The sequence below is a fragment of the Coenobita brevimanus genome, chromosome 95 (genome assembly GCF_032717465.1).
Source record: "Coenobita brevimanus isolate Jiangsu-jjx chromosome 95, ASM3271746v2, whole genome shotgun sequence".
NCBI classification, from domain to species: domain Eukaryota; kingdom Metazoa; phylum Arthropoda; class Malacostraca; order Decapoda; family Coenobitidae; genus Coenobita; species Coenobita brevimanus.
Genome location: NC_137048.1, coordinates 34920066 through 34948043, shown reverse-complemented (window position 1 = coordinate 34948043; position 27978 = coordinate 34920066). Strand labels below are relative to the sequence as shown.

The following is a 27978-nucleotide window of genomic DNA, read 5'->3' as shown; positions in this document are numbered from 1 at the left end:
ATATGAAATCCTAATACTGTAGAGGGAATGATAAAAAATCTGAAAGGGATGCCAAGAAGGTCACCGGTGGAATGCCCCACTGGAATCCATATTGACTAGGAGTGTTATGAGAAATGTGACTGAAAATTTTCCTGCCCCAGTAAATTCAGAGACATATATATATGGCAATTTGGCGATAGAGGGTTAAGATTGAGAATAGTCTCCGTTTTAGACTACAGTCTGAATGAGAGCAAACTTCAAGAAGGATAAATGGAAGGTGACAAAGATACAAGAGTATGCCTGGGCAAGGTGTCAGCACAGAAACACAGCTCTTGAGAAAAGGAAGAACCCTAGCCAGCGACCAGCCTCAGCACTCGGGGGAACATAGCCAATGAAAGAAGAGAGGGAGATGAAGTGGCGGAGGACATCTATGGAGGGAATGTGAGCGTGATTTGCTGAAAAATCTCTTCACGCAGCTAGATTTCGAACCTGCATTGGACCAGTCTACGCTAGTAGTTTTTATTTTTGTATTTAGATTCTTTATTATCCATTCCGTACAAACCCCAACACTGGGGAACGTCGTTAAAGGCCAAGTTGTATATTGTGAATAAGTTACTCCCTCCACTGAGAAAATGGTTTATATCGCTTGGTATTGAAAACGAAGCTTTAATTATAGGAAACTCAAGTGGGAAAAATTAGCCGCCGTATGTCACATTACTGCTAGTATTGAATGATAAGTAAAGAATCTCAAGGAAGAAAAAAATCGCATATCGGTCCTTCAGTATCCTTTCCAATGCACCCATTCCTGCTATAAAAATTTACGAAAAGATACAAAATGGATACATCAAGCGATAAAGTTCCTTTTCCCCTTCCGTTGTAGATTCTTTTTTTTTTTTTTTTTACTTTGTATTTTTTTCTTTTTACAATGGCTATTACTTATCACTCATTATTCTGCCTAAGACGACAGTCACAGAGCCCGCAACCCGTGAGTGCATGTTTTTCATGTATCTTTTCAAGTTTCAGACAGAAATAGTTTCCCCTATGAGTTTTCAGGTTATAATACAGTAATAATTTCGGGCATGAAACATTCTCGTGCGTGGAAGTAATGATCTTTTATATTTTATTTTTCATAGCCATTTATTATAAATATTGTCCATAAATGTTCAGCCGTAAGTTATACTATTTTCATCTTTCTAATATTGACAAATATTTCCTTAATGATGGTAAAAGACGGTCCAATAATCTTCCAAAGTTTTGGACGAGTGCGAGGTTGACATCACAACACGGTTTCGCTGTCTAAGCGACCTCCTTGGGAAAGCTGTCTGAGGTTGGAGGGAACCTACCTGATGTTATGGGGTTTTATGTTACTTTAGCGTGATAAGAAGCTTGTTTAGAGGTAAGAGCACGTTAAGTTACTGTATTTGTGAACGTTTCGCTTGATTTGATGCAATATTGTGACCTGAAAAAGGCTTTAGCGGTGGGTGAGGAGAGCGTCTATCTGTGATTAAGTAGCGTATTTGATCAGTAATTGAAAACACATGTGCTGTACTTGAGATTGCCTCAAAATTACTTTGAGATGGCATTTTATGAACGCATAGGGGTTCAGAGACATAGCTGAGATGCTTGCTTTTCATTCCTCAAGTCAGATTCAGAGATACATGCCTAAGATTAGCTCTTGAAAGTAAAGTTTGACATTCACGTTGTGTTGAGATAACTGTAAAACAGATTGCAGTTGTATAGAATTTATTATCATGAGTGAATACACCCCCTGGGGTGGGGAGGAAAGAATACTTTCCCAGTATCCTTGCTTGTTGTAAGAGGCGACCAAAAGGGGCCATTTCGTCTCCCATCTTACTCTCCTTGCTGTTCTTGTCTGCCCTGTCGCGCTTCTTAGTATTTCCATGTTTCTTTTGGCCTTTATTTATGAGGCTAGGCACCTGGTTTAATAATATGGATAGTTGAAGGACTTGTCATTGGCATTGCATACCCTTCAGTTAATAAAAAATTTGTTCTTTAGTTTCCAATTAACCTCTGCCATGTCCTCCCTGCTCCTTACCATACCTTCATATCATAACATAGTGCCATATGATCTTTGCCATCTGGCACTTGGATATCATTAACTCACTCTTATGTGAATACAGTACCAGTATACTGTGTAGAAGGAGGTTTGTTTTATTGATTTCAGCAGTTTACATGACCACCAAGACTAATCCCCTTTATCTCTTTTTAAAATCTTGAGTGAGGAGAACTTTGTAAGATCTGAGAAGATGTTGGGTTGCAGAGGTATAATTGAGGCAAGAACAGAAGAAATCAAACGAAATGTAACTAAACAGTGAAAGTTGCATTGTTTGGGTCTAACTTCTATCGAATCCAACCTTGGCAGCTGGGCATTCTTCGCACCATACCTAACCAAACCATGCATTGCAACTAACATGGCCATTCTTGCAACCTAACTCAGACATATATCATACCTAACCTGACCATCCTTCATACCTAACTTGGCCATCCTTTGCTCTTAACCTGGCTGTCATTTAGAAGGGTAACACCAGACCTAACCAATATACGGTACTGTAACATGACACTGCAAGTCACAATAACTGGACCTTATCTGGGCATACCTGAATCCTAACTTACTGTAAGCAAACTTTTTGCACTTTAAAACTTAAGTAAAATGACAGCTCTGAATGAAAAGAAGCGAGTCTGAGATTTTGTAGGTACGTCAGCATTTTCCTTCACTTATCTCATGACCAGGGGATAGATTATTAAGTGGTATTGCAGGTTTCATGTACAGTACGGCATAAAGCAAAAGTCAGTGAAGGAGTTTTTTGTTTTTTCTAATAGCTACTGAGTGATTTCCCCTTTTGGCCTGAATATTGCCAAAGGGTGTGCTGTACTGCAGTTGTTGATATGATGTAACACCATAAGAGTCAGTTAATGAGTATATAGTACAGTACTGTATCATAACAGTCCCATCTACTAGACCATATAATCCTCCAGAACAAGATTGTACATTTTCAGGAAAGAAGAATACTTGTTTCTTAGATGACTTCACAAATGTTGATTGCTTCATGGTGCTGGAAGAGGGATGCCTTCACATGATGGTGCCAATATAAATGGGTGACTCCACTGCCCAGTTATGTAAATCTCTCTCATTTCTTTCCCCATTGCCAGAAACGATGGTGAAGTGTAGGAGATGGGCAACTCTGGCCTGCGGTTCTTGAGTTCGTGTGTAGAGGAGACTAGGGTTGCAACTACTACTACAGCTAGATTGCTTTATTGATGTGGGTAGTTTATAGATTCTTTCTTATTCCTCAGATGTCGGGTGGCTTTGATGACAGGTCAGGGCCTGGACCCATACCTCCCCGATGGCTGCACTGTCCCCGCAAAAGTAATCACCTCATTGGAAACAAGTTCTTGGCCTTCAAAACTCCACTCAGCTCTAAGTTTGATGATCAAGTCTCTCCCGAGTTCAGATTTTCTCCTCAGATGCTCTTTGCATCCATGAAAAGTTATAAGGTTAGTTTAGCGCAGTATGGTACCGTACTGCAGATAATGCCACTGAGGTCAGCAGCCAGATTGTCTGTCCTTAATTGAACAGGACTGTTGTGGCCTTGTGTTGGACCTTTGCATCTTGAAGTCTGTGGTGTGAAGTTGGTTTTTCCAGTTTTTATGATTTATTATTATTATTATTATTGTTGTTCAGTATTTGTTGATCATCAGCACCTCATTTTTTCCCCCACCATGTTCTGCCCTGTTTTTGTCAGTTAGTATGGTATGGTATGTACTATATTAGGTACGCTAAATGAGGAAGTAAAAAATTGAGATAGGGTGCAAGTGAGGTAGATGAATACGTTCTGTGAGTACCATACCTGTGCCATACTGTACATATGCAGTAGATGCTCGATATAATGAACACCAATATAGCGGAAGCCCGAGAAAATGGAATCATTTTCCGGTATTTTTTTCGCTGTTAAAGAGAAAATTTCCTTTAAAATGAGTATAATTGTGTTAAGGAAATTCTGTACACAATAATGGATTTGTGGGGATATTAATTCTGGGTTCAGACTGCTGTGTGTAGCACTAAGAGTTAGTATAATTTGCTAGGTTTGGGTTGCTTTCAGGGATTTAGCGCAAAGTACCTCGAAGTACCAGAAAATTTTCACTTATATTGATCCTTGGTTACAGAACTCGATTTAGCAGAAAACTTGAGATAATGGAATGGGGATTAGCTGAATTAGTTCATTAAATCGAGCATGTACCTTACTTCATTTTTGTGTGGTAGTATAACATGCTGATTCATATTTTGGTATTCTGCAGGTGAAAATTGGACTATGGATTGACTTGACCAACACAGACAGGTTTTATGACAAAGAAGACATAGAGAAAGAAGGAGCTCGGTATGTAAAAGTGAAATGCAGAGGTCACGGAGAGGCGCCAGATCCTAGTCAAGTAAATATATTCACCACAATATGTGATAAGTTCATCTCCAGCAATCCACTAGAGATAATAGGTAAGTGACATGATTCCAGGGGTGTGAATGAGAGTGTAGTCCATTTAATTAGGTAGACTCATGGTTAGTTTCTTCCTTCTATTTTGTTCTTGCTCTCAAAACCCTGTCTGGATGATGGTAATGATGATATAATATGGAAGGTAAACACTGGTAGCTTTGGTGGTCTAGTAGATTAAGATATTGCAATTGTATGTGGCTTATAAGGGTTTACAACTTTGGGTGGTTGTGGATTTTTGCTCACACAGTTGCATTCAGGGATGAGTGACTGATCTCCCCAATAGCCTTATCCCTAGGTGCTAAACTTCTGAGTGGGCAAAAAAGGGTCGGATGATAGATAGGTTGATATATTTCTATCACTGGATTAAAATTCAATGCATTCATTAGTGCATAAGGGTGAGCGAAAGGTTACTCTCACTTTGAAACCATCTCCATTAACCCCATGAGTATAGTGATAGACCTATATGTTATACTGTTGCTTCTGCAAGACAAACTTATTAATCCTACATAAGGAAGTACAGTTTTACGGTGTGAATTTCAACGAATGTCTCCTTTTGTCTTCTAGGTGTGCATTGTACCCATGGTTTCAATCGAACTGGATTTTTGATTGCTTCATATTTTATTAACAAGGGAGATATGAGTGTTGATTTGGCCATCAGTGAATTTGCTAAGGCTAGGTAAGTATTTGCTCCTAAATCTCAGTGCTGTCATGTTGATGCTATATTTTATGAAACTTAGTTTACTATGGCAGTTTTTGTTTACAGTACCATTTCTATAGAAAAAGTTGTTATATTGTTGGAACATATCCCCGACCTATAATGAGGTCTGTCTGTGTATGAATGCACTATTTTTTCTATCTGCACCTATTTCTGGTCATTAACTTGTCATTGTGTTACTAAGGGCCCCAGGGATCTACAAGGGTGACTACCTACGCACACTCTATGAGAGAGCTGGAGATAACCCTGATGAGGCACCACCAGCACCTCCACTGCCAGATTGGTGTCAAGGTTAGAATGCAGTTTTACAGTCCTTTAGACTGCTGGAGAGGGACACCAATATGATCAGGTGGTGGAGCTGTCCAGTTATACAAATGTCTCACTGTCCCCTCTCTTATCGCCCAAGAGGAGGACAGTAGACTGAGTAAGAAGGGGCAGCTCTAACTTGCAATCCACCAGGTCTGTGTTTCAGATGAACCTGGGGTTGCAGTAGCTCCTACTAAAATGTTTCTTTTTAGTTGTTTATGTTCATTCTGATGCCTGAATAATTCATTGTAAGAGTAAAGGCTTATCAGTGAGTTTAATTTTTCATTCATGTTCAACCAGGGGCTTTGGTCTGTTGGCTGCCCTTGAATGGTTTGAAGTCCATTTGCTTAGCCCATTACTGTACCCCACACCTTCAAGGAGATAGGGTAGCGTGAACGTGGCTGTTACAGTTTTTTATCTCATTCACAGAACTAATTGTATTCTGTATATGAGGTAGTGGTATTCTTATATTTGTTAGAAGCCAGTTTCTTGAAATATTTGATTTTGTTGGTTTTCCATGAAATGTTTGCTAATTTTCATGTGCTGATGATCTTCCTGTTAAAAATCCACTTTTATTATTGTCACTTTTTACCATTTTAGTGTAACTTGTGTTATAATCTTTCCTATGGCTCCCATGAAGCAACTAAGACCCTAAGTAATACATTGATTGATTGATTGATTGATTGATTTTTTTATCATTCATCATCTAATCCAGTGTTGCCCCATGAGGAGTGTAGGTGCCCGGGGCTAGGCAGGTTGGCCCTGACATTTAAGATGAAAATGACCACCCTCACTCATCCCTGATTGGCATTATGTGAGCAATAAACCCCAGTCTCCCCTAGGATATAAACCTGCATCGGCTCAATTCAATTGGGGTGCTTTAATTGCCCACTAAACCACCAGGTGCCAATAGATGGTTATATGGTTACCACCCTGCACAGTAGATGGTTTCCTGGTGTACAGGAAACCTTTTGGCTTGTCACTCTAGAATCACTGTGGACAGAAGGAAGAGGAAAGAATGAAAGAAAGATAGACAGAAGAGGAAGTAAAGAAAGAAGAAAGAGAGTAAAGGGCAGTCACCCAAGTGCAGCACTACATCGAGTGAGTGGATTTTTAAAATAATAGCGAAACTGTTGCTTGAATAATGGTGTTTACTCATACCCTTACATGTAGTGGTCCTCCCCTTCGTTTCCATGTTACACTGAGTAATTTTCTGCGTTGATTCCTTGTAGAAGAAGACGGAGAGTTTGTAAGAGGCAGGAAGAGAGAGCGACAGAAGAAAAATCCAACCTTCATGGAGGGCATTCCAGGGGTAACTCCAGTCTTACAGCAGCCAAAACTTAGCACTCTCCAGAAGAAAATACAACAGATGTGTGGATGGAAGAGGTGAGACAAGCAAGCACAACACTATCTTTTTCAAGAACTATTCCTTTCCCTAGCACAGTCAGCTACACAAGTCATTTCACCCCCCCTCCCCCCAGCATCTCTCATAGCTGGGGCCATAGATGTTTGAATGAGATGTAGCAGAAAAAGGTTTGTGAATTATAATATGCACCTCATTCCACAACATCACATTCAAGTGTCTGTGATTCCTTTGGTGAAAGAGGAGGAAAGGTGAATAAACTTTAGTAATTGACTACAGGATGGTCTGTACAGTATATTACACCAGAGAATTTTGTGTGTTATGGAGATGACTTTGGCTATGGGTGAGGAATTCAGTAATTTTGTTGCTTCATGAGCTTAATCAATCATGCAGTCATTGTGCTTATAACAAGTAGCTGCTGTAAAGTGTGTAAAGGGTCAAGGGAAGTAGAAAATAATGTAGGGTAGACATTGGTAATACTGAGTCAACTGTCCAAGCAACACGCAGTAATCTTTCAGGGATGGACCATCCTATATTTCTAACATCTTCTGTCATTCTGTTTTATAATGGAGCCACAAGAAATATGAAAAGTAAATGTCTTAAGCTTTTCCTACGGTAGGTGTTCTTCAAGAAGATAATACTCTCCTGGAAAGACAAGCAAAATTGAAAATAGCTTTCCATTTTCCATGAGGGATATATACAGTAATCCCAGATTTATTGTAACATACATGGTCATAGCCATATAATGATGATAATGCATGTAGCATAAATAGTGTTTAATCTTCAGTTTAACTTATCATAAAAATGTTATCTTTCAATCTTGAATTTTGAGCTGTAGCAAGAGATTAGCACTGGAATACGAGTTTAATTAGGAAAAAGTAATATGGAAAAGATGTAAAGCAAACATACTTTGCCATTGAGGTATGAGAAATAAGTTGCCAATGGACAAAAATTCTCTCAAGTTAGGTAGATGAACTCAGACACAGCCGCCAGCTAATGTTTTCCACGTTCATTTCACAGTACTGGATTTCCTGGATGCCAACCAGTCAGCATGGATTTGGAAAATATAACATTATTACGTGATAAACCATATAAAGTCTCTTGGAAGGCTGATGGCACAAGATACATGATGCTTATAGGTAAGTTGGTGTCAAATAAATATATATTTTTAAAATTATCTTTATCCAGGTGCTTTTGTCCTGGAAGGTGTGGCCACAAATGAATTGTCTCCATGTCACTCTGTTCTCTGCCTTGACGCTTCCCTCTCTCCAATTCACACACCCTTAATCTCATATACTGTACATCTGTATCCCATCCCTCATTCTAAAGTATTTTTTATAGCTTGGGTACTGGGTAGGACTTTTAGCTGTGAAAAAGAAAAAGAAAGACTACTGGATATCTGACTCCTCCTGTTCAAAAGTCTCCTTAATTGAAGAAAATTGTGTAGATGTTGCAAGAATAAATTTGAGTACTGTATATGTCATTGGATGGAAGGGGTTAGCAGTCATTTGGGAGAGCAACATGGTATCTGGAAAAATTTGTCATATTATTATGGGCAGATGTCTGGTTAACTTCTACTTTTTTTTTTTTTTCCCCCTTGCCTCCCTCCTGGACCTTCCCTTACTCTATCCTTTGATGAGAAAAGTATGGTTGATGGTAGTAATTATGATGTGTGACTCTCTGTGTCTCTGTTGCATGTCCAGCGGGGCGACGTGAGATATACTTTGCAGACCGAGATCATTGCATCTTCCAGGCGCCGGAGGTGGAGTTTCGGCAGAAGCACGATCTCATGGTCCACCTCTCAGACACCCTGGTTGATGGGGTGAGTAGTAGGGGGGAAGGGGAAGAAGGGATGGGGTGTGGAGGAGTAGATATGGCAAGGCAATACATTATCATCTCTGTAAGTTGATATGAAGAACTGTAGTGTGGATGATTCTGCATGCGGGTGTGGATGTTCATGCCTGTGGGTGTGGTTGCGTATGCCTGTGAATGTGGATATTTTTGCCCATCTGTTTGAATGTTTATGCAAGTGAAAGTGGATGTTTATGTCTGAGATTGTGGATGTTTATGTTGCTGTGGGGTGGAGTCAGGAGTTGGGTAGCATGAATGGTGAGTGAGAGTGTGGCTTTACATTTTAACTGGCAGGCTTTTGTTTGGTTTCTCCTTCTGTTTTCCTGTTTTCTTATACACTCAAGATCATACTTCACCCTATCCTTAGGTGGGAAGAAAGTTCATAATGATGATGATACAAGTTGCTCATTGTCAATTTTTAAAAATGAAGTTCTCAGTAAATTAAGGAAAATTTTCCAAGTAAAGTTTCATTGTTGTCAATAGAAATGGTCTCATGTATTGGTGTTCTTGTATTAAACAAATATGGGCATTGGATTCCTTTATTGTTTTCCACTTTTTACATAACATCTGTAGTGTCTTGTGTTTCTCCGGTAACTTCAGTAACTTGATTTTTTATGTACTCACAGTAACAAAAGCAGTTAAGGTGGATAATAATTAATGGAGGCCTGTTGCAGTATGTAGACATAAATATTAGCTTTCCTAGTGTACTACTCCCACCTCTTTTAGTTGGATATTTGGTCTCTCCATTTCTCCAGAAATCCTGAAGAGAGATCCTAGTTAATCAACTGTTTTCTTTCATATTGTGTTTGCAAATAAACAGATACCTTTCAGTGCCTGTTTGTAATGTAGATTATATCATTTTCAGGAAATGGTTATTGACACAGACCCACAGTCAGGGGCGAAGTATCCTCGGTACCTCATATATGATGCCATCAGAGTGCAGGGCAGGGATATTATATCAGACACTTTTCATATGAGATACGAACGAATAATGGTAAGATCAGCTATACAGTACTTTGCTTCCTTATATTGTATGTGGTGTTATTACTGTACCGGTATTACATTATGTTGTCTGATATCTTAGTAGTGTCATGGACTGGTAGTCACAGGACCGTGATTGCTCTGGGCATTGTTTAGAAATGTTTGATGGAGAGATGAATGTTAACTGAGGATATGAATGCAAATGAATGAAAGGAAAAAATGAATAATGATGGATGTCTTCACCCATGTGACTGTTGGAATACCTGATAATGCACTCCAACTGGATATGGGACATTACGGTTTATATCCAAGGAATGGCTAGGGCTAATTGTTTGTGTTATGCCTTAAATGTGTGGATTGAGTAGCCTACCCTTGATCCCATTGCATCTGGTGGGACAGTAAAGGATTCGTTAAACCATGACATTTGTTTGTGCATACAGTATTTATTAAAGTAGTTTTAATTTATTCATGTCATACTAAGTTTTTAAAAATTCCAATAAGATAATGTATTTATAATTGTTTATAGTATCATTTCAGGTAGGTTGGTATGATATATGTTGCTAGACTTTATTGTGAAGTTGTTGCATGGCAGTGTAGCTTCTAACTTTTTTGTTCCTCCTCTAATAGACAGACATCATGAGTCCTAGGAATGCAGCAATTAAAGAGGGCTTGTTAAATAAGAAGAAGGAGCCTTTCAGTGTAAGAAGGAAAGACTTCTGGGATGCCACGGTTCAGACTACCGAAAAGCTTCTCAGTCCAGCCTTCCAGTCCAAACTGTCCCATGAACCAGATGGTCTGATCTTTCAGCCCGAATTGGATGTGAGTTGTTGTTGCTGGTGTTCTTGTTGTTGCTGTTGTTCTGACCACTCTCAAATATGGATGCAGACTGCGTGGTGATTTGCCGTTTATGTGGACTAGTTTAGCTTCGTAGGTTGCCATTGTTTAAACTTTTGTTATTGTGTTACTTCCAGAATAAATTACAGAAGTTCATATTATAGTTACATTGTTTCCATATTCAGTTTGGTTTACAATATCTTCCACTTTATATGAACAGTTGAATAGAAGTTGTGATTTTTCTTGGATTGTTGTCTGCAGTATGATTGCCCAGAGTACATGGTAGGTTTGACTTCCTTGATGAGATTTTTTTAGGTATCCCATCTGAGTTGAGGGAGTTATGTATGTATGTACCATATGTATGTAAAAAGAAAATGATTGTTTCTATCTATCTATCTGTATTGCCAGATGCCTTAATCCAGCAGGGGGTGGCCACAAACAAATCACCTACATGTTGGCCTTCCTCCTGCCATTTCACTGCCCTCCCCCCAGCTTAATATACCTCTCCACTCCATCCCTTCATCTGATCCTAGGTCTCCCTCTCCCTCTGTGCCCCTCCACCTCACTCACACGCTCCTCATTAGGCTCTCACTCTCCCTCCTCTCCACATGGCCACATGATTGTTTGCTGGTACATTTTTCTATTTGGGTGTCCTTTTTTTTTCAGCCGTATATAGTTGGGAAGTGTGACCAAGTATTAAAATGGAAACCTGCCAGCCATAATTCAGTGGACTTCAAATTGGTTATTGTGAAGCAAAAAGGGGAAGGGTAAGTTTTAGCCTTCACTTTCTTATTGTTTGTTGCCGGAGGAATTCATAACCCATAGAACATAGATGTTCCATATACTGAGTGAAAGAGTTTGGTGATTGAATACAACTTAAAAAAAAAATCTCTGCTTAAATAAGTTATACCGATGCCACCCTGTTGAATTCACCCCTCCCCACCATCATAATTAATTATAATGAAATGAATTGATATATGTGTCCCTGACTGCACCATGTGTTTAAGTTCTGTCTCTCTGTAATTCTTGACATGAAATTTTGTTTGCATTCTTTACCACAGAATGCTGAAGCAGAGTATTGGGCAGCTGTACGTAGGTGGTTTGGATACGCCATTTGCTTGCATGAAAGTGACTAAAGCACTGAAGGAGTATAACAACAAGATCATCGAATGCAAGTATGACGGCAAGGAGTGGGTGTTCATGCGTGAGAGGACTGACAAATCATTCCCTAATAGCTATACTACAGCTCAAGGTAAGTTGTATTTCAGTTGCACAGTTAACCTTTTCAGTTCGGTGGCATCTTTCTGAGGTAGTTTTTTGATTAACTTTATGTATGATGTCTTCTTTTTAGCTTATTCTTGCTCAGTACTGTAGTCGTGTCAATAAATGGAGAGGCCAAACCCTGTTCTGAAGGATCCATTGTTATGTAGTATGCTCACTTTAAATAATCCAGAGTTTTAAATGAGGTCAATGGGTCAGGAGGCTAAGGATCTGACAATGGGTGTCCAGGCCTCCATGATGTCCCCCCATTGCTATGGTGCTGTTTTTTATAACTTCCAGACAGTTTTATTTCGGCCAATAATATGAGGTAGGTAGAAGACAGGGAAGAGATAAAAATGAATGGGGAGATGCTAAGAAGGACAGATAATAAAAACATGAATCCATTTAAGGGAGATTAACAAACTGGAAGTGATGGGAGGCAGATTTAATGGTTTTAATTGAGGTATAGTATACAGGATGAAAATTATGTAGTTTAGAGATGGACAAGGGACTATAGTGTATCAGTTATCTGGCAGAATCTGACAGAAGTGATCATACTTGGTAAGAAATGGGAAAAAGAAGTAGTGTTTTAGTGAAGGAATCAGTAAACAGAGAGGAAATTATTAGAGTGAGCCTCAGTAGATCAGGTGATATTAATGGAGTCAAAGGAGAGATGATGTTTGATGGTGAGGAAGATGTTGGCATTATGAACAAAGCAAAGGCATCCATCAGTTCGCGACTGTGATGCATAGCTAAAAATCCATTTGTGAATAAAACACTTATAAACTGAACATTCATTACATCATTAAGTGTTCATTTGTGGTGATTAGAAAGGCACTGTGTGAGAGTTTTTCACCTATACAGTCACAGTTTCAGACAAAAATAAAGTTCATCACAATTACAGTACAGCACTGTAGACCTACAATTGTATTTCTAACCTACATAAGTAATATTACACAGCTACATTTTGGAATCAAAGTTCCATGCTTGTATGGATCAGCCTTGTTCACCAGATGATTACTTTCCAGGCTGCACAGTCTTCAGCAGTATCCTTGTTAAAGATCCAAACCCTGAGGTCAGTTTTCAGGACCTCATCTCATGTTCTTTGCCCTCCCCACTGGGGGCTTTCCTTTCCATGTTCAGATTTTAGTCACACATTCTCTCTACATGTCGAGAACCATCTTAAATTTTTGTGCACGCAACAGTATGTAACACTTTGATAACACAGTACATCAGCATCCTCTTGATTCTGTAAACTATACAGTATTTTGTTCCTCATTATTGCAGTGTGCCATTCTTATTTCATTACACTTGTGTCAGTGATTGTCATCATCCTCAATTGCCCTTGTTTCACTACAGTCGTATGCTTCTTGCACTTGAAGCATGCAGATTTCCTTTCAGAGAGATTTCTGTGATTGTCAGTAAGGTAAAAGCTCCCAGGTTTCATGCACCACTTCTGACTTGCAACTTATCTAGCTTCTGCACTACCTACTGCAGTAATTTTATCACACATAGAGCAAAATTCATTCACATATTCCAGAACCATGTCCTCAACTGTGATATCTTTCAGTGTTTGTTTGACGACGTGGTCTTCCTTTCTTACAGTATGCTGATATTGTAAGTGATTACTTTTGCAATCACCATTTTACAGCACAGCATTACATTTTGTACCCACCATTTCACACCCCTGCATCTCTTATGTACCTATCCATAACAAATGCCACACAGGATGGAGTAAATAGCTTTTTTTTTTTTTTGATTTTTTTTTTTTTCTCCCCCCTGCATAGAGTACAAGGCTGATGACCATATCACCAATGTTCCCATGTCCACCAACAAACCATGACCTTTGTCAGCTCCACATTCAGTCAAAATTCTTGATGCAGCATACCCTTCATTCTGGTCCTAAGTTTCTTCACAGCCTTCTCATTGCTATCAACATTTAGTACCAGATCCGCTGCAAACACAGTATCCCATCTCATGACAGTAGTTCTTAGGCCATGGCCTGTCTTCTTTTCGGTAAGGAGGTTCCCAAACCTCTTCCTAAGTTATTTTATTTTGCTAATTACTGTACACCTTTCCATCCTCTTCAGTGTTATTATGGAAATCATGCTAATATCACCATATTCTGCATAAATTACATTAACCAACCTTATCCAAAAATAAATTACTAAGAAAGAGGTGCTAGGGAAGGACTTTAACTGGCGAGAATGTGGGACCATGATAAACAAATATAACCTGAAAACAGACCCCCTGATGTTCACCCACCTTTGCAGTAAACTACTTGCTTTTTACACCACCCACCTCACACAGCAAATTATTGTGGAATGGAAACAGCAGCAGAAGTGGGATGTTGAATTACTGAATGGATAAAGAGAAATAATGTGAGTTGGTATGGACATGTCCAAAGAATGCACTTTGGATGCCAGACAGCAAGAGTGAGTCTGAGAGTGGAACAGTATGTTAGCAACAGAGAAGGAAAGGAAAAGGGGAGACAGGTATGTGAACTCAAAGTAGCTTCAGGCAGTTTGTCTTGGCCATCCTCTCTGGGGAGGCAGGGAGGTTCTAAGGAGGAAGGAGGAAGATGATGATGATAATGATTGTATCTGTGGGGAAACAAAGTGAGAGAGGAGGCATGTGCCATGTGAACGCGAACAGTGTTAGGATAATGAAAGCCATGGTCATAATCATCATAACCCTTGATCCCTCCTAAAAGATGGATGAAGTGTAATGGGATAGTTATACTGTGTATGTATTAGTTTTATTTTTAATTTAAAAGGACAGTTTTCACCATATACTATTTCCTTGAAAAGCATAAATTGCATCACTCAGATATGTAACCTTATAACCAGTTATATATGCACAGTATATAAAAACAGTGGCTTTTATAGTTTACATAGGTGGAATATTGCTCTTGCAAAACACCATACAGTAAGTTTCCAGTACAGTATCAGGTGTATAAACAGTCATGTATAGCATTTTCATGACTCAAGAATATTCATAGGTGCAGGTTATTATATGCAATACATTATGTAATGCATACATATTTGTGTATTTTCAGCTGTGTGCAACAGTATACAAAACCCTGTAACTCAAGAAATACTTCTCAAATTCATGTACACACATGGATTCAAAAAGCCTGATAGAGATCTGATGCCACCTCCACCTCCGAAGAGACAGAAAGTTCAATAGTGTTTGGTGCAGAAAGTCTCTGGTATAAGTCACCATTTTTGCTAAAAAGTCCTCACCAAATTACAGACACATTGTCTGTTAACTCTTTGCCCCTGGGGAAGTCCCTTTTACTCAGCTCTTACTGCATCCAGACAAATTATTCAACTTGGGAAAGGCATCTCAGGCTGAAGGGGTTTATTAAAGCTGTATCCAACCCCTGCAGTTCAGAAAGTCTGTCCTCAGCTGAATAAAATGGGCAGGGGATGGTAAGAATAAAATGAAATAGACGCACCCAGGCTTGGTGGGTTAAGGTTCCATTGCCATTTGTGAAGCTTATTTGTCAGTTTTCTCCAAAGTACAGTGGCAGTTGTGTGGAAAAGTAGACATTTGGAACACATCCTGTACTTATAATGAGGACTGACTATCGTAGGCACTGGAGTATAGTTCTCATGCAGTTCTGGCTGTAGGTGTTATATGATGCTACTTTACAACATGGCACAGAATATGGGAGCTATTTTTATACCATATTGCTACTGAGGAGCTTCAGTGTAATGACTGACCTGGTCTTGTAAAGAACTTAGTAATGCTGGGGGAGTACTTTATATTTCAAGTTAGTCCATACTTAATTATCTGGTGACCGTTTTCAGCAAATGGGACTTGGTGGGTTAGAATGGTAGAAGACCTGAAGTTCAGTAGAGTATATATGAAACTCTGATATTCCTGTAATGACAGAGGATATAGTGCAAACAAATTTTATTTGTGATAAGCCTCTGAAAAGTACAAGTGTCACACATGTGTTCAGCATGAATATACTGTGCAGTAATGTACATTCCCCCAGTTTAAAGGCCTTTACCTCCCACAGTGAAATTTCTCACAGTACTGAATATCACATCCATTATAAGATAATGAGACTTCTTGAACAGTGCTGAACAGTGTGGTATGAGACTGCAAAAGATTGTATTGCTTAATGCTCATTATTTTTGTCTAAAAGTCTATCACAGCGTTAAAGGATAGGATTGTTTATAACAGGTCTCTTGCTCCTCCAGTCTCTGAGCAACCTTACTGTAGGAGTGTCTGGCTTTACCAGAAATTTTGAGAAATCAGAGTTGGTTGTAAGATAAAACCTGTGAGGAAGTTACAATAGTTTGGACAGAATTGTTACTAGTTTTAAGTTAATAAATCTTAATATAAATACAGATGCCTATCTTCTCACCCTCAGTGCTATTAACAGCAGTCATGAATAGGATTCCGATGAAGCATCTCAGGAAATGACAGCACACTGCTCTTTTCTTCACCAGCATCATTGCCTTCTTCATTCTGGAACCCTTCCCCCTCACCTCAGTGGGATGGCAATGAAAGAACTGCAATCGTGTACACTTTGTCCATACCATACATGCTTCCTTTAATCTCTTATTAATCTTCAAAATCCATTTTTCTTATTTGTGTAGTGTTCATCTTATTCAAGCCGAGACCCTACATCTTTCCAAGACTGTCATGATGTACCTGTATGCATTCTTAGAATATGTCTATACCATCTTACTTGTGTTACCTTTTATCCATTCAGTAATACCACATCTCACTGCTGTATCCTATTCTTCCCTTCCAGAGTTTTTGCCATCCCTTCTTGTGTTAACAGCTTTTTGAAATATATGGTTTTCTGTAGACTGCAAAACTACAATTTTAGGCTGTCATTGGATTGTGTAAGTTCACATCATACAAGATCATTAACACACCTTATCACAAGGTCCTCTTGATTTCCAGATCATCGTACTCTTCGGAATGGTTATCCAAGTACTGTACTTATCCTCCCCTAAGAATGATCACTAACTTCACTTCCCACTTTGTTTCCACAGCTGGTCCAGCATATCTAGTGATATTCTACTTAGCAGATTTGTCATTTTTAACATATTCTGCCCATGAAAATACAGCATCAGACATATGTTGTCTGCCAGTTTTAGTTCAGCCCTTATGCCTGCCATCTTCCCTTTCAACTTATAGCTAGTGAAGGGAAACAATTTAGGGAATGAATCTACTCAGTCATGATCTCATTTAATAGCACCAAAAGTCAACACAAATTAATACTATATAATCATAATATTGTACTAATGTTACAGTATAAGGCATGTAATTATAGATGGGAGTGTCTATCATCCATTCACTTGTAGTGTTGTTTTTAGGTGATTCTACTGTACCTTGATAAGCCTAATGGTTTCACGAAACCCAGGAAACTATTTACAATGCTAGGTGGTGACCATATAGGTAAATGACTGGGTGATGTCTGCTATGGTCCTCCTGTTTACTGGGTAGAGACAATTGTGGCCTTCATCCAGGAACCAAACCCCAACACTCCCTGCACCTCATTGTGGAAGACCAACCCTAGTCTGTCTGGTTGAACAGACCCATCAACCACAGGAAACCAGTTGCCCTTGCTAGGCTGGCCTGTACAGTGAACTGATGTTCCCATGCAGAAGATAGCACTTTGCTGTGGTGAGGCATGGAGAATGTATGTGCGTGCGTGAGTGGAAGTTTGGTTCCTGGATGGGCGCTGCATTTGCATCTTTCCACCCAGTTAACAGGGGTATCATTGTAAGGTTCCACATAACAGCTTTACTTGGTTATATGGTTACCACCCAACACTGTTAATGGTTTCTTGGGTTATAGGAAACCATTAGGCTTGTCACTCTGTGGTGTCACCTAAGCAAGAAGTAGGCAGCAGTGCATCAAGTGAGTGGATGATGGTTTAAGTCATAATCAGTACTGTATCTGAATTCATACAGGCACACCACTATCATAACAATACTATAAATCTCCTGTAGTATGCAGCCAGTAATCCATTTCCCTCATTGCTACAGCTTTGACTTTCTACTCAACATATTCACAATGTTTTGATAAACTTCTGGATCCATCATCCTCTCCTGAAGGCAAGCATTCTCCTTTATGTTAATCTGAGGAAAAAAAGTGCAGGCAAAATTAGATTCTAAAACTGAAGATTGTGATCCAGTAAACTACATGAATCATCCATGAAATATATTAAGGATATAATAGCCCCTCACTTTATATATTCATGGCTTCAGCAATCTTGTTTTATGTGGCAGCCACAACTATGACCCCTTCATGACATGCCTAGTATATGTACACCATACTGTATATATGAACTGATAAATGATATCAGCAAATAATTTCAGAGCTTGCAAACTAACTTTATAGATGTGTCATACCAGTCCCATGTAAATACTGCCAATTGTTTTTTTTAATTTTATAGACAGTATTATTTCATGTGACCCGAAGTTATTTATGGCACATATGGTATTTATGGTGTTTATGGATCAGGAAAAAGCATACAACAAAGTAGGCAGAAGGATTGTGGAAGGTTTTGCACATGTACGGTGTAGATGGTAAGCTGCTAGGTACCGTCAAGAGTTTTTATGATGGTAGTGAGGCATGTATAGGGGTAAATGGGCATCTAAGTGAATGGTTCACGATCAGTGTGGGCGTGCAATAAGGTTGTGTGATGTTCCCATGGTTGTTCAATGTGTATATGGATGGGGTGATGAGAGAAGTAAAAACATGAGTAATGGAGAGAGGGATAGCATCGGTAATGAATGGAATATCTGAAATTTGATGAGATAATGATGACGAGTGCTGAGGATGCATTGCTATTTGCAAATATAGGACAAGAGCTTGGTTGACTAGTACAGAGTTTTACTGATGTCAGAGTGTTGTGCCTTGAGAGTAAACGCAGAAAAGAGTCAAGTGATGGTAATTGAGAGAGAAGGTGACTCCCAGTATGATGTACAGTGAATAGAGATAGACTGGAATTGGTGAGAGACTTCAAATACATTGGGTACAATGATAGAAAAAAAAGAGGAAAATGTGCAAAATAAGTGGAAAGTAGGGTGACAAGGAAGGAAGGTAGCTGGTGCTATGAATGATAAGAAACATAGGCTTGTGTGTTGCAACTGCACGAGGCTTACATGGAGTGTTAGTGCCAACTATAACACATGGATGTGAGACCAAGGTGTGGCATGAAAATGAAAAGTTAAGAGTGAGCAGTGAAGTTGGGACCGTTGAGGTATGTATGTGAAGTACAGAGATTGGATAGGACATGAAATAATGTGATTCGTAAAAGACGCAGAGTGAGGTAGTCTGTGGACACCAGAATCGAAGAGAGTGTACGAGATGATATGGTCATGTGGTGAAAAAGGTATATCTCAGCAAATTTGAAGGAGAGAGGAGGCGAAGTAGGCCAAGGAAAAGGTGAAGGGATGTGGTGGATGAGTGTGTGAGGAAGAGATGTATGGAAGTCGGTGAGGCTAGGGAACTGACAAGATATCGAGCTGGCTGGATGAATGTTGTGAGAAGTGCATGATCAGGGACTTGGCACCCCTTTTTAACGTGACAGCATTCATACTGACTATCGGATATGTTTATGCAAAGCTACAAAATGTGGTGAGAAGTTTTTTGGCGTATCAGATAAAGCCAAGATTCAGGGGGCTTGAATGATGAATGAATGGAAGCATGGCCTATTGGAGTGGACAAACTTGGGCTGTCTGGACGTTGCTACTCCTCACCCTACCCTAGCATGGGAAAGGGGGTCCGAATGATGATGATGGTCCAAAATTGTCATTCTCTCATTAATGCTGGAGGGAATTACAAGAAATACTGTAGAAAATATGACAAATACAGCAGTAATAACAATTCATGAAAACTGGTGTGTGTGATTGCACCTCAGGTGGGTAAAGAGTGAGACTGCACAGTAATCACATCCCAGGCTGATGATAATGGATTACTTTATGCAAGTTAATTATATCTATATCCTTCACCAACTTACCAGTACCTATTAATGCAGAGAACTGGGAGAGAAAAACTTTTCTTCCTGCAAAATGTGGAATTAGCCTTGGTTTTGGTAACAAACTATGAAAAATGGTTCTTATGGTACTGGTTGTGATTTCCAGATACATAAATGTGTTCTAGATACATTAATAGTGTAAAGTGAGACTTTATTGTTCAGTACAGTTCCCTCTGAAAACTGCTGTCACTCATTATGCAAGACAATGAGTGAACTAAATTAGGAACTTTAAAAACTAGTTTGTATGATGATTAATATGGTAATATTTGTACATGACTGCAAATATAAATTATAATGCTTTAGGATACCCTATGTATAATACCAATTGAAATGTTAGTAGCAGTAAGAGCCAAGCCCACCTCTTGTAGAATCTGCATTTGGTGAGATCTCATAAGCTTCTTGATACTGCTCAGCACTTTGGGTGAATACTGAGCCCATGCAAAGATCCTGGGCCAGACATCCTTAAGGCACTCATCTGGAAATACCTGCGTCACAAGGCCATAGTGGTATGCTTCTAATGCAGTCATCTGTTGGAGGGTAGGAACATAGTACATTATGGGCCCTTCCAAAAAAAGCATATTTAACACTGGACACCAGCATTAGGGTTTTGAACTTGGTGATAACTGGAATGTGTATAGCTACCACCACTGATTTGAGGGCTTTGGTCTGTTTACAGAAGGCAGTCTAAACACAGACATCAACATTATGGCTTAAGTAATATTTCATAATTTCTGTGTCATGTAACAATAACCTTACTTAACTTAACGGAGGTATTCAGACATGAGGGCAGATAAGCACAAAAAATAAAAGTATGGCACAGAGGTCCTCATTCTACATTTCAGTTGAGGACAATAATCACACTTTATGGCTTAGTGGCACTAGTCTACCTCACCAGAGTTAGCAAATTGTTTCTTTTTACTGTAGGTCTTCTGTTCTGTTATGGAATAGTGTGATTAAGACTGCAGTTATTTTACCCTTAATTTATTTGTACCAACAGGTAAAGGCCATTTTTTTTTTTTTTCCATTTTTAGACAAGACTAATGTGGATAAAAGGTCAGGTATGGGCATGAAGTACAGGTAGCTAGAGATGAAGCAAAACATATTGTATAGTACAAATGATAAGAGGTGTGAGCAGGTTGACAGCTTTAGTATCTATGGGTTGTATAAACATGACAAAATAGCAGTGTGAGGTTAAGGGGATGATTTCAGGGGAGAAGAAAAATGAGTGTTTTACAGTATGTTGAAGGGTAAGAGGGTTAGTATGAAGATATGCTACAGCAAACAGTATTACAGTACTTTGTGACCAAACATAAGCATCTCTGCGGCCTTTCCATATCCCATTATCCTTGGAAATAGGTAAGATGAGCAGCCTTCAGGTACCAAGCCCAAGGTGACAAATGGGGTGTGGAATGTAGCCTGGAAATGGAAATATAATTTATTGTACTGCATTATAGGGAGTGGTATACCAGATATTATATAAGGACACAGTTTTAAGCACTAATAGCGTAATATAACCAGCATATTGGGGATTTAAAAACATCCACATTCTCAAACTTCATTTATTTATTATCTGTTCCATCTACATGACACAATCTTCCAAATTCATTACTGGCAATGTCAGTTTCATCTGTTTAGACTTAACCATCTAAGGAAAAAAAAAAAAAAAAGTAAACATGCTGCCTCTTGCTACCATGAATTTTTGTTTCATGTCACTAAGTAATGTTATTATACCGTATATACACTACTAATACAATTCCCTAATGCAGTGATTTTCATGTGGAATTATGAAGTATGTTTTTTTTCCTGCAGTATAAAATGTATCCACAATGCTCTTACCCTGTCTGAAGCATAGACCACATCACACAGACCAAGCATGGTCACTCCAACACCCACTGCAGGTCCATTCACCACAGCAATTAGTGGCTTGGGAAAGTCAATTAACGCTTGAATAAATCTTGGAAAAAAAAAAAAAGAAAAAAAAAAGGTATTACAGGCAGTCTCCATCATAACCTAAGGATGTGGTTCTAAATATCTCTACTGTTTCCAAAAAAAATGGTACTGTAATATACTTACTTGACGAGCACATCAACGGGCAATTTATTCTTTGCTGCAGAGCAAAAAACAAAATGACAAATTATGTGGCCTAAAATGATGGTAAAATCTAATAACTTAATGCAAAATACAGTACTATATAAAAATCTTAGTAACAGCAAGATCAATTACCATAAAAGGGGGGAAAAATATGGAATATGTTCAGCCCCATTGGTGTACTGTTTTTCTAGTGATTAGTAGGGCCAGCATGATTGCTGACCTTTTTTCAAACATGTATGTTTACATTTTTAAACTTGGTATAGTGTAATATGCTAATCTAATACTCCTCATTACCTTAACATTCTCCGTCAAGGTAATGTCAATGGTTATCCAACACAATATAATTTTACAGTATAAATTGGGGCTTGAATGATGAGTAAATGGAAGTGTGGCATATCTGAATTGGGCAAGTTTGTGCTGTCTGGACACTGCTACTCCTCACCCTGCCCTTGGGTGGGAAAGGAGGTCCGGATGATGATGATGATGATGAATTACCACCATCACTAAGAAGAGATCTAAGCTTAATACCAATGCTGGGAGTACAGTATCAGGAATCTGTCTATTGCCAGATGCCTTAGTCCCATAAGGGGTGGCCACAAGTAAATTTCCTTCATGTCACTATCCTCTGGCCTTTGGCTGCCTTCTCTCCGGTTCATACCACTCTGCCTCATATATCTCCCCAACCCATCCCTCTGACTCTGGTTTCTCTCAGTCAGCTCCATCCTTCCACCTCATCCATGGTCATACTCTCCTTCTCTCCCTCTCCACCATGCTCAATAATGCTCTTCTAGTCAGTCTGTCATTCTCCATCCACCAGGAATCCATCCATCATCCAATCCTATGTTGCCCCATGAGGAGCAGAGGAGCCTGGGGTTAGGCAAGTTGGTCCTGACATTTAAGATGAGAGTGACAAATATAAAAAATGTATAATTACATTGAAGGAGATAATACTTTTGAATCCTTGGTAATATAGACAGAGTTTACTGTACCTCTGGAAACCTGAAGGACTGTGGGTGCCATCAGATGAACTGGCCTGATCACTGCAAATAATAAATATACAGAATGTTATGAAATGTAGAATGCAGTGAAGATACTGAAGAATGGGAAGACAATATGTGCTAAGGTAAAAGCTGAGACAGACTGATAGTGGAAACTGTGGAAAGAAATTCTGCTGGAAAGTCAGGAAGCTTGGGTGGGTGGGGTTGTACCAGTTGAGTGAAAGTTGGCTGTGGCTATAACTTTGTACAAAGGTAAAGATCAATGAAATGCAAGCAAAAATTTTCCTGGGAACAGTCTGACAAATGTTTTAGGAAAGGCAACTGGAAGAATAACTGAACAGATGGCAAGGGAGATACCAAATGTTTGGGTGCAGCATACACCAAACAGCTACATGGACAGACACTCCTACACTTTAAGGGATCTCTTATGCTGTCTTAATGACTGGTACTGGAGGGGTTAATATTACATCATACTGTAGGCCAATGCACACAAAACAATACTGTAATTACCGGGTCATCATACAGAAGTTGGAACTGAACATATTCTGATAAAAAGTGTCCAGTTGTTCACATTAGGGCAAAAGTTGGAATATGCAGTGCCACTTTCAGTAGGCCATGTTCTGGACATTATTTTTTAGTGTCAGTCATGATGCAGGTGACAGTGAACCAAGCACCATTATTCCTGCTTTTATCAACCTGCAGAGTCTGACTTGCATCACAACATGTCCAGTTCTGAACTCATTGTGACAGCCCACAGAGCAGCATATCTGCTACTGCAACACAAGAGATGCTTACATTCCCTGTAATCCTTCCAGAGAGAAGTCATTGCCAGAAGTAAAGTAGTCCCCGTTCCCTGTTATGACCACTAGTGCAATGTTTTTGTCAACTGCAGCTTGGGCCAAAGTATCTATTATCAAGTTGTAGTGCTGAAAAGGAAAGTACATACAGTAATTCATCATCCATCCAATATCCAATACATTTATTTCTTGTTAGGAACCTAGCCCAGGGACAGCCTTTGCAATCTAGAAATTTTAGGTGAGAGTGACCAACCACTCATCCTGGAGTGGGATTATGTGAGTTATTAACCAAAACTGTACCTTTGATTTAAACTCAGTTGAGTCACCTAAATTCACAAGACCACCCAGCATCCATTCGTTGGTTAAATGATGACCCAATATAATAATTATTTTATGCATTCATATTTTGTAACTGTACTGCACTATAGTAGCCCAACAATAGATCCCAACAGCTGAAAGGTAATACTGGAAGGGACTGACCATTGTATTCATTGCAAAGGGCATTAGAGTAAAAACTCTTAAATCTAAAAATCCAGTTTTCAAGATGTCCACTTCCAAAAATATATCTTATGATCAGGGTGTCGATATCACCCATGCTTCACTGTATTTACTGTTAACAGTACTGTAGTCTATTACATGTATACTCAGCTAGTTTCTGTAAACCTTTTGGACCCAAGCATTTTGCTTTTGAAACTTTATACTGTATCACCGGACTGACAGTTTATGAATGATAAATCAGCTGTGAATGCTGCCCAACGATATAGCAAACTTTACCCTTGCAGGTACAGCATTTTTCTTCTTAGGCCGGTTAAATGTTATAATTACAGCATTCCTCTCGGCCCTCACAATCAAATCAGGTGCCTGGAAGAAAAAGAAATAAAATTAGTACAGTTCTGTTGTGTAGGTAGTCAGGATATCAGCTTTGTAAGTAGCAATGAATCCTTAACTGGCATTTTCTTTCATTTACTGTGGACTTAATATGAAAAAGGTTGAGTAATACAAGAACTTAATATGCCAGTTACATTTCTTTATTCAGTCTGGTAAACAGGATGGAGAATGAGAGACTGACTAGAAAAGTATGAAAGTCAAGTAGAGAGGGAGAGGAGGAGGGGGGGGACACCAAGGATGAGATGAAGTGATGGAGAGATACATGAAAGAAGGAGGCTGAGGGTTGGAGAATGGGCAGTGTTTGTGGCCACCCCTTTTAATAGATACATAAAAAGATAGATAATTACAGTTAATGACCTGATGTGGGGTGGAACAGTAACAGTGCTGACCTGGTCCATTTTAATGACTGGATAATAAAGTGGTGTGCTATAGTGTTTGTAAATTAGGCTGCTGAAGCTCTTGCAGTACAAGTTGTCCTTCTCTCTCTTCTGTCAGATAATCACATATAACATTCAAGGACACACAATCTGCAATTTGTAAGTACAAGAAGTTATATATCTGGTTCACACAAGTAAAAATGGAGAACATTACAGTACTGAGTCAGCAGTATAGGCAAACAGGGTTTATTACCACACAGAAGGCAACTGCACACTGATAAATTACACTACCCTCAACGCATGGCAATCTGGATTTATTTCCATATGGAAAACAACTGCACTCTGATAAATGACACCACAATACCTTCAATGCAAGGCAGATTGGATTTATTTCCATATGGAAGGCACCTGCCTACTGATAAATGACACTGTCTTTACTGAGGTACCTTACTGCAAGATAACCCTGTGTTTTCAGTGTCATTCTGAATGTGCTCAAGATTACTTTGCAAAAGCTTATGTGGATTTCTCAAAGATTTCACTTAGGGCGATAAATTCAGTTTTTCTGCGATGATACCTGGCTGTAAAAGAGCTTACCAACGGATATTTTCAACTTTCCACCGATGAAATTGTGTTATCTTGTATGCTGCAGCCTATAATCTCTCTCTCTCTCTCTCTGCGCGCCGAATGCAAGTTGTAAACAAATATCAGCTGATGAGGATGTCCATCCTGGCATAAATACAACAATTTGGAGGTAGAAAGAATTAAACAAAGAAACTTATGGTATGGAGGGGTTTAATACACGTAATTATTTAGAAAATGACAAAAAAAATCCGACACAAGACCCGAATTTGTAAATAAATCGAAATTATTGTTTACAAGGGCGCGAAGTTGACTTGGGGGTAGGACTGGAGAGTTCTCAATTTTTGCCCTTCTTGTGTAATGTTATACCCTAATCCTCCTCTACTAGTCGGTAATCCTTAATTTACGCCCTGGGAGCATTTTTGTTGAACATTTCACGAATTGTTATTTCAGATTCCATATTCAAGTCAACAAATTTTACTTGGAGATGGCTGTCAATCTTTGCGTCTCGTCATCTCGTCGTCAAAGCTTCCTCAGCTAGTCTGTAAGGCCTTATTCTCTGAGAGCGTTTCATTCGCGAATTTGTTTTGCCAGGTTCCTTGTTAAAAACAAGGATATTACTACAGTTCTGGACTGTCACACCCTTCACTTAGACAAGTTAGGTAGTTAGTTTAGGTTACCTGTTAAGGGTAGTTACGTTTAATCAGTTATGTTAGTTTAATTAGCTAAACAGATGGGTAAGGTTAGATTAGGTCAGAAGTAAAATCAGAATAACCTTGACTATCCAAAAATGCAAATTTATCAAAACAATGGTAAATAAAAATGTCACTCATATATACTGTAATTAATAAAATAACAAAGGTACCTGTCAACATTTCATTCCTGGTCCACCTGGTCCCCGTTGAGGTGTCTTCACCACGGCCAATAGGAAGTCTGGAAATACCGCATCACTCATACGTAATAAAATAACAAAGGTTCCGGTCAACACGTCATTCCAACAGAAAATCTGGAAATACCGCGTCACTGTCATACATAGTTAATAAAACAAAAACTTTCCCATTGTCCACTCTTCATCAGCCATAGCAAAAAAATTCCAAGTTATTCTTACCCTGCAGTAAAGTAATTACTGTATTGAACAAATACATTCATGCATTACGTAAGAGTTACAGTTACTGTATGAAGCAGAGTGGTATTGCTTCACCAGGTATTTGTAAACAAGAATTATTGAGGGGATGTTAGCGGACAGTGATTTCATACCTAAAGAACATGATATAGGATAACCCAGTTTATTACAAATGGATAAGATTTCCCATGCCTTCTTAAAAGGCTTACTGGAGATATATCTGACCTATAGATAATGAGAGGCAGCTCCCTGAAAGTAGCAAGAATAATATACCTGCATAGTAGTTTTAGTTTCCCACATCCTCAATTGGTAGCAAGATCAGTGGTATGAAAACATAAACATTTGGAGTGGGTTCTCATCATGTACCAAATACTGGTTGGGTAAACTTAGTATCCACCCAGTCATGACATACTGGTAGCCATGGAAACCAGTTGGACTTGTTAACCCTATCAGGTTTTTGGGCCAGGCAGATTAGGTATGTGCTAGTCAGCTGCTCTCGCACGGGCCACCATCTTTCATGCCGCAATATTTTTCTTTGATCACCCTGTGTAAATACACTTTTCATGATAGAATGTTCGTTTTGGTGTCATTATAAAGCTGAATAGTTGTATTTTGTTGTAGTACTGTATGTTTAAAAATAGAAAACAAAGAAAATAAAAAGTCAAAATGAGTTGTTAGATGAAAACCAAAAATTTTATACCTTGCAGCTGAAAAAGTTTTGGCATAAAAAAATTAAAAGATATTAAAATCTGGTTTAAACCATGCAAAACCACAATAAATTATCCTTACAATGATATATAGAGTATGGTTATTTCTGCATTTTATTGCCTGGTAAAGCAAAAGGGAAATTTTCATTCATTCATTCATTGCCAGACGCCATGTATCCCAAACGGGGTGTCCAAGGGCTTAGACGTGTATAACCGTCACGATTTTGGGCGCGGATCAACGCTGGTTGATGTGTATAGCCGCAAGCGTCTTCCCACTACCCTTTGAACTTTAACTTATCCTTACTCAACGACGGAACCACCTGGAGACGTGGGGATACCTTCATTTGAAAGAGGAAGAGTTGATGAGTCTTATGTGTCTAATTTTTTCTCTAGCTGTTATAGTTTGGCAGATATAGGGTTTAAAGTAAGGGTACTTTTTTCCATCACGAATATCCCCCGTAGGGAGGAGTGTGCAACATCGGAAAAACCCCGGCGTGCAGGGGTTAGTTAACTCTGTCTGGAGTATGAGTGAAACAAATGAGACATAGATTTACCTTGATTTGGTCACAGCCATGCCCTGTCACAAGGAGGGTTCCCAGGAGGG

The 27978-nt window shown here is 39.0% G+C and overlaps 2 protein-coding genes across 2 annotated transcripts; one reads left to right on the top strand and one right to left on the bottom strand.

Annotated features, from left to right (window-relative positions):
- The first annotated feature begins 1290 nt into the window (after positions 1–1290).
- mRNA-cap (RNA guanylyltransferase and 5'-phosphatase mRNA capping enzyme) lies at positions 1291–16205 on the top strand. Its single transcript, XM_080282922.1, has 13 exons — positions 1291–1375; positions 3295–3495; positions 4297–4489; positions 5052–5163; positions 5387–5493; positions 6741–6894; positions 7892–8010; positions 8575–8693; positions 9588–9716; positions 10331–10522; positions 11204–11304; positions 11599–11789; positions 14856–16205. The coding sequence occupies exons 2-13, from the start codon at positions 3295–3297 to the stop codon at positions 14984–14986; spliced, it is 1749 nt and encodes a 582-aa protein (XP_080139048.1). The 5' UTR covers positions 1291–1375; the 3' UTR covers positions 14987–16205.
- Positions 16206–16960: 755 nt separating this feature from the next.
- On the bottom strand, positions 16961–25645 carry LOC145413137 (enoyl-CoA delta isomerase 2-like). The gene is made up of 9 exons (XM_080282855.1): positions 25560–25645; positions 24978–25115; positions 24475–24561; positions 23699–23829; positions 22895–22945; positions 21651–21768; positions 21111–21230; positions 20174–20341; positions 16961–17910 (listed from the first exon to the last, which is right to left on the bottom strand). Exons 2-9 carry the CDS (start codon positions 24984–24986, stop codon positions 17812–17814), a joined length of 783 nt encoding a protein of 260 aa, XP_080138981.1. The 5' UTR covers positions 24987–25115; positions 25560–25645; the 3' UTR covers positions 16961–17811.
- Between the last annotated feature and the right edge of the window lie 2333 nt (positions 25646–27978).

Coding starts and splice junctions, on each gene's coding strand:
- mRNA-cap (XM_080282922.1), top strand. CDS start 3,295: ATGTCGGGTGGCTTTGATGACAGGTCAGGGCCTGGACCCATACCTCCC. Junction 5,164..5,386: donor AGTGAATTTGCTAAGGCTAG/GTAAGTATTTGC, acceptor TGTGTTACTAAG/GGCCCCAGGGATCTACAAGG. Junction 8,694..9,587: donor CAGACACCCTGGTTGATGGG/GTGAGTAGTAGG, acceptor TATCATTTTCAG/GAAATGGTTATTGACACAGA.
- LOC145413137 (XM_080282855.1), bottom strand. Junction 23,830..24,474: donor AAAATGCTGTACCTGCAAGG/GTAAAGTTTGCT, acceptor TTTCCTTTTCAG/CACTACAACTTGATAATAGA. Junction 17,911..20,173: donor AAATGCAGATTCTACAAGAG/GTGGGCTTGGCT, acceptor TTTTTTCCTCAG/ATTAACATAAAGGAGAATGC.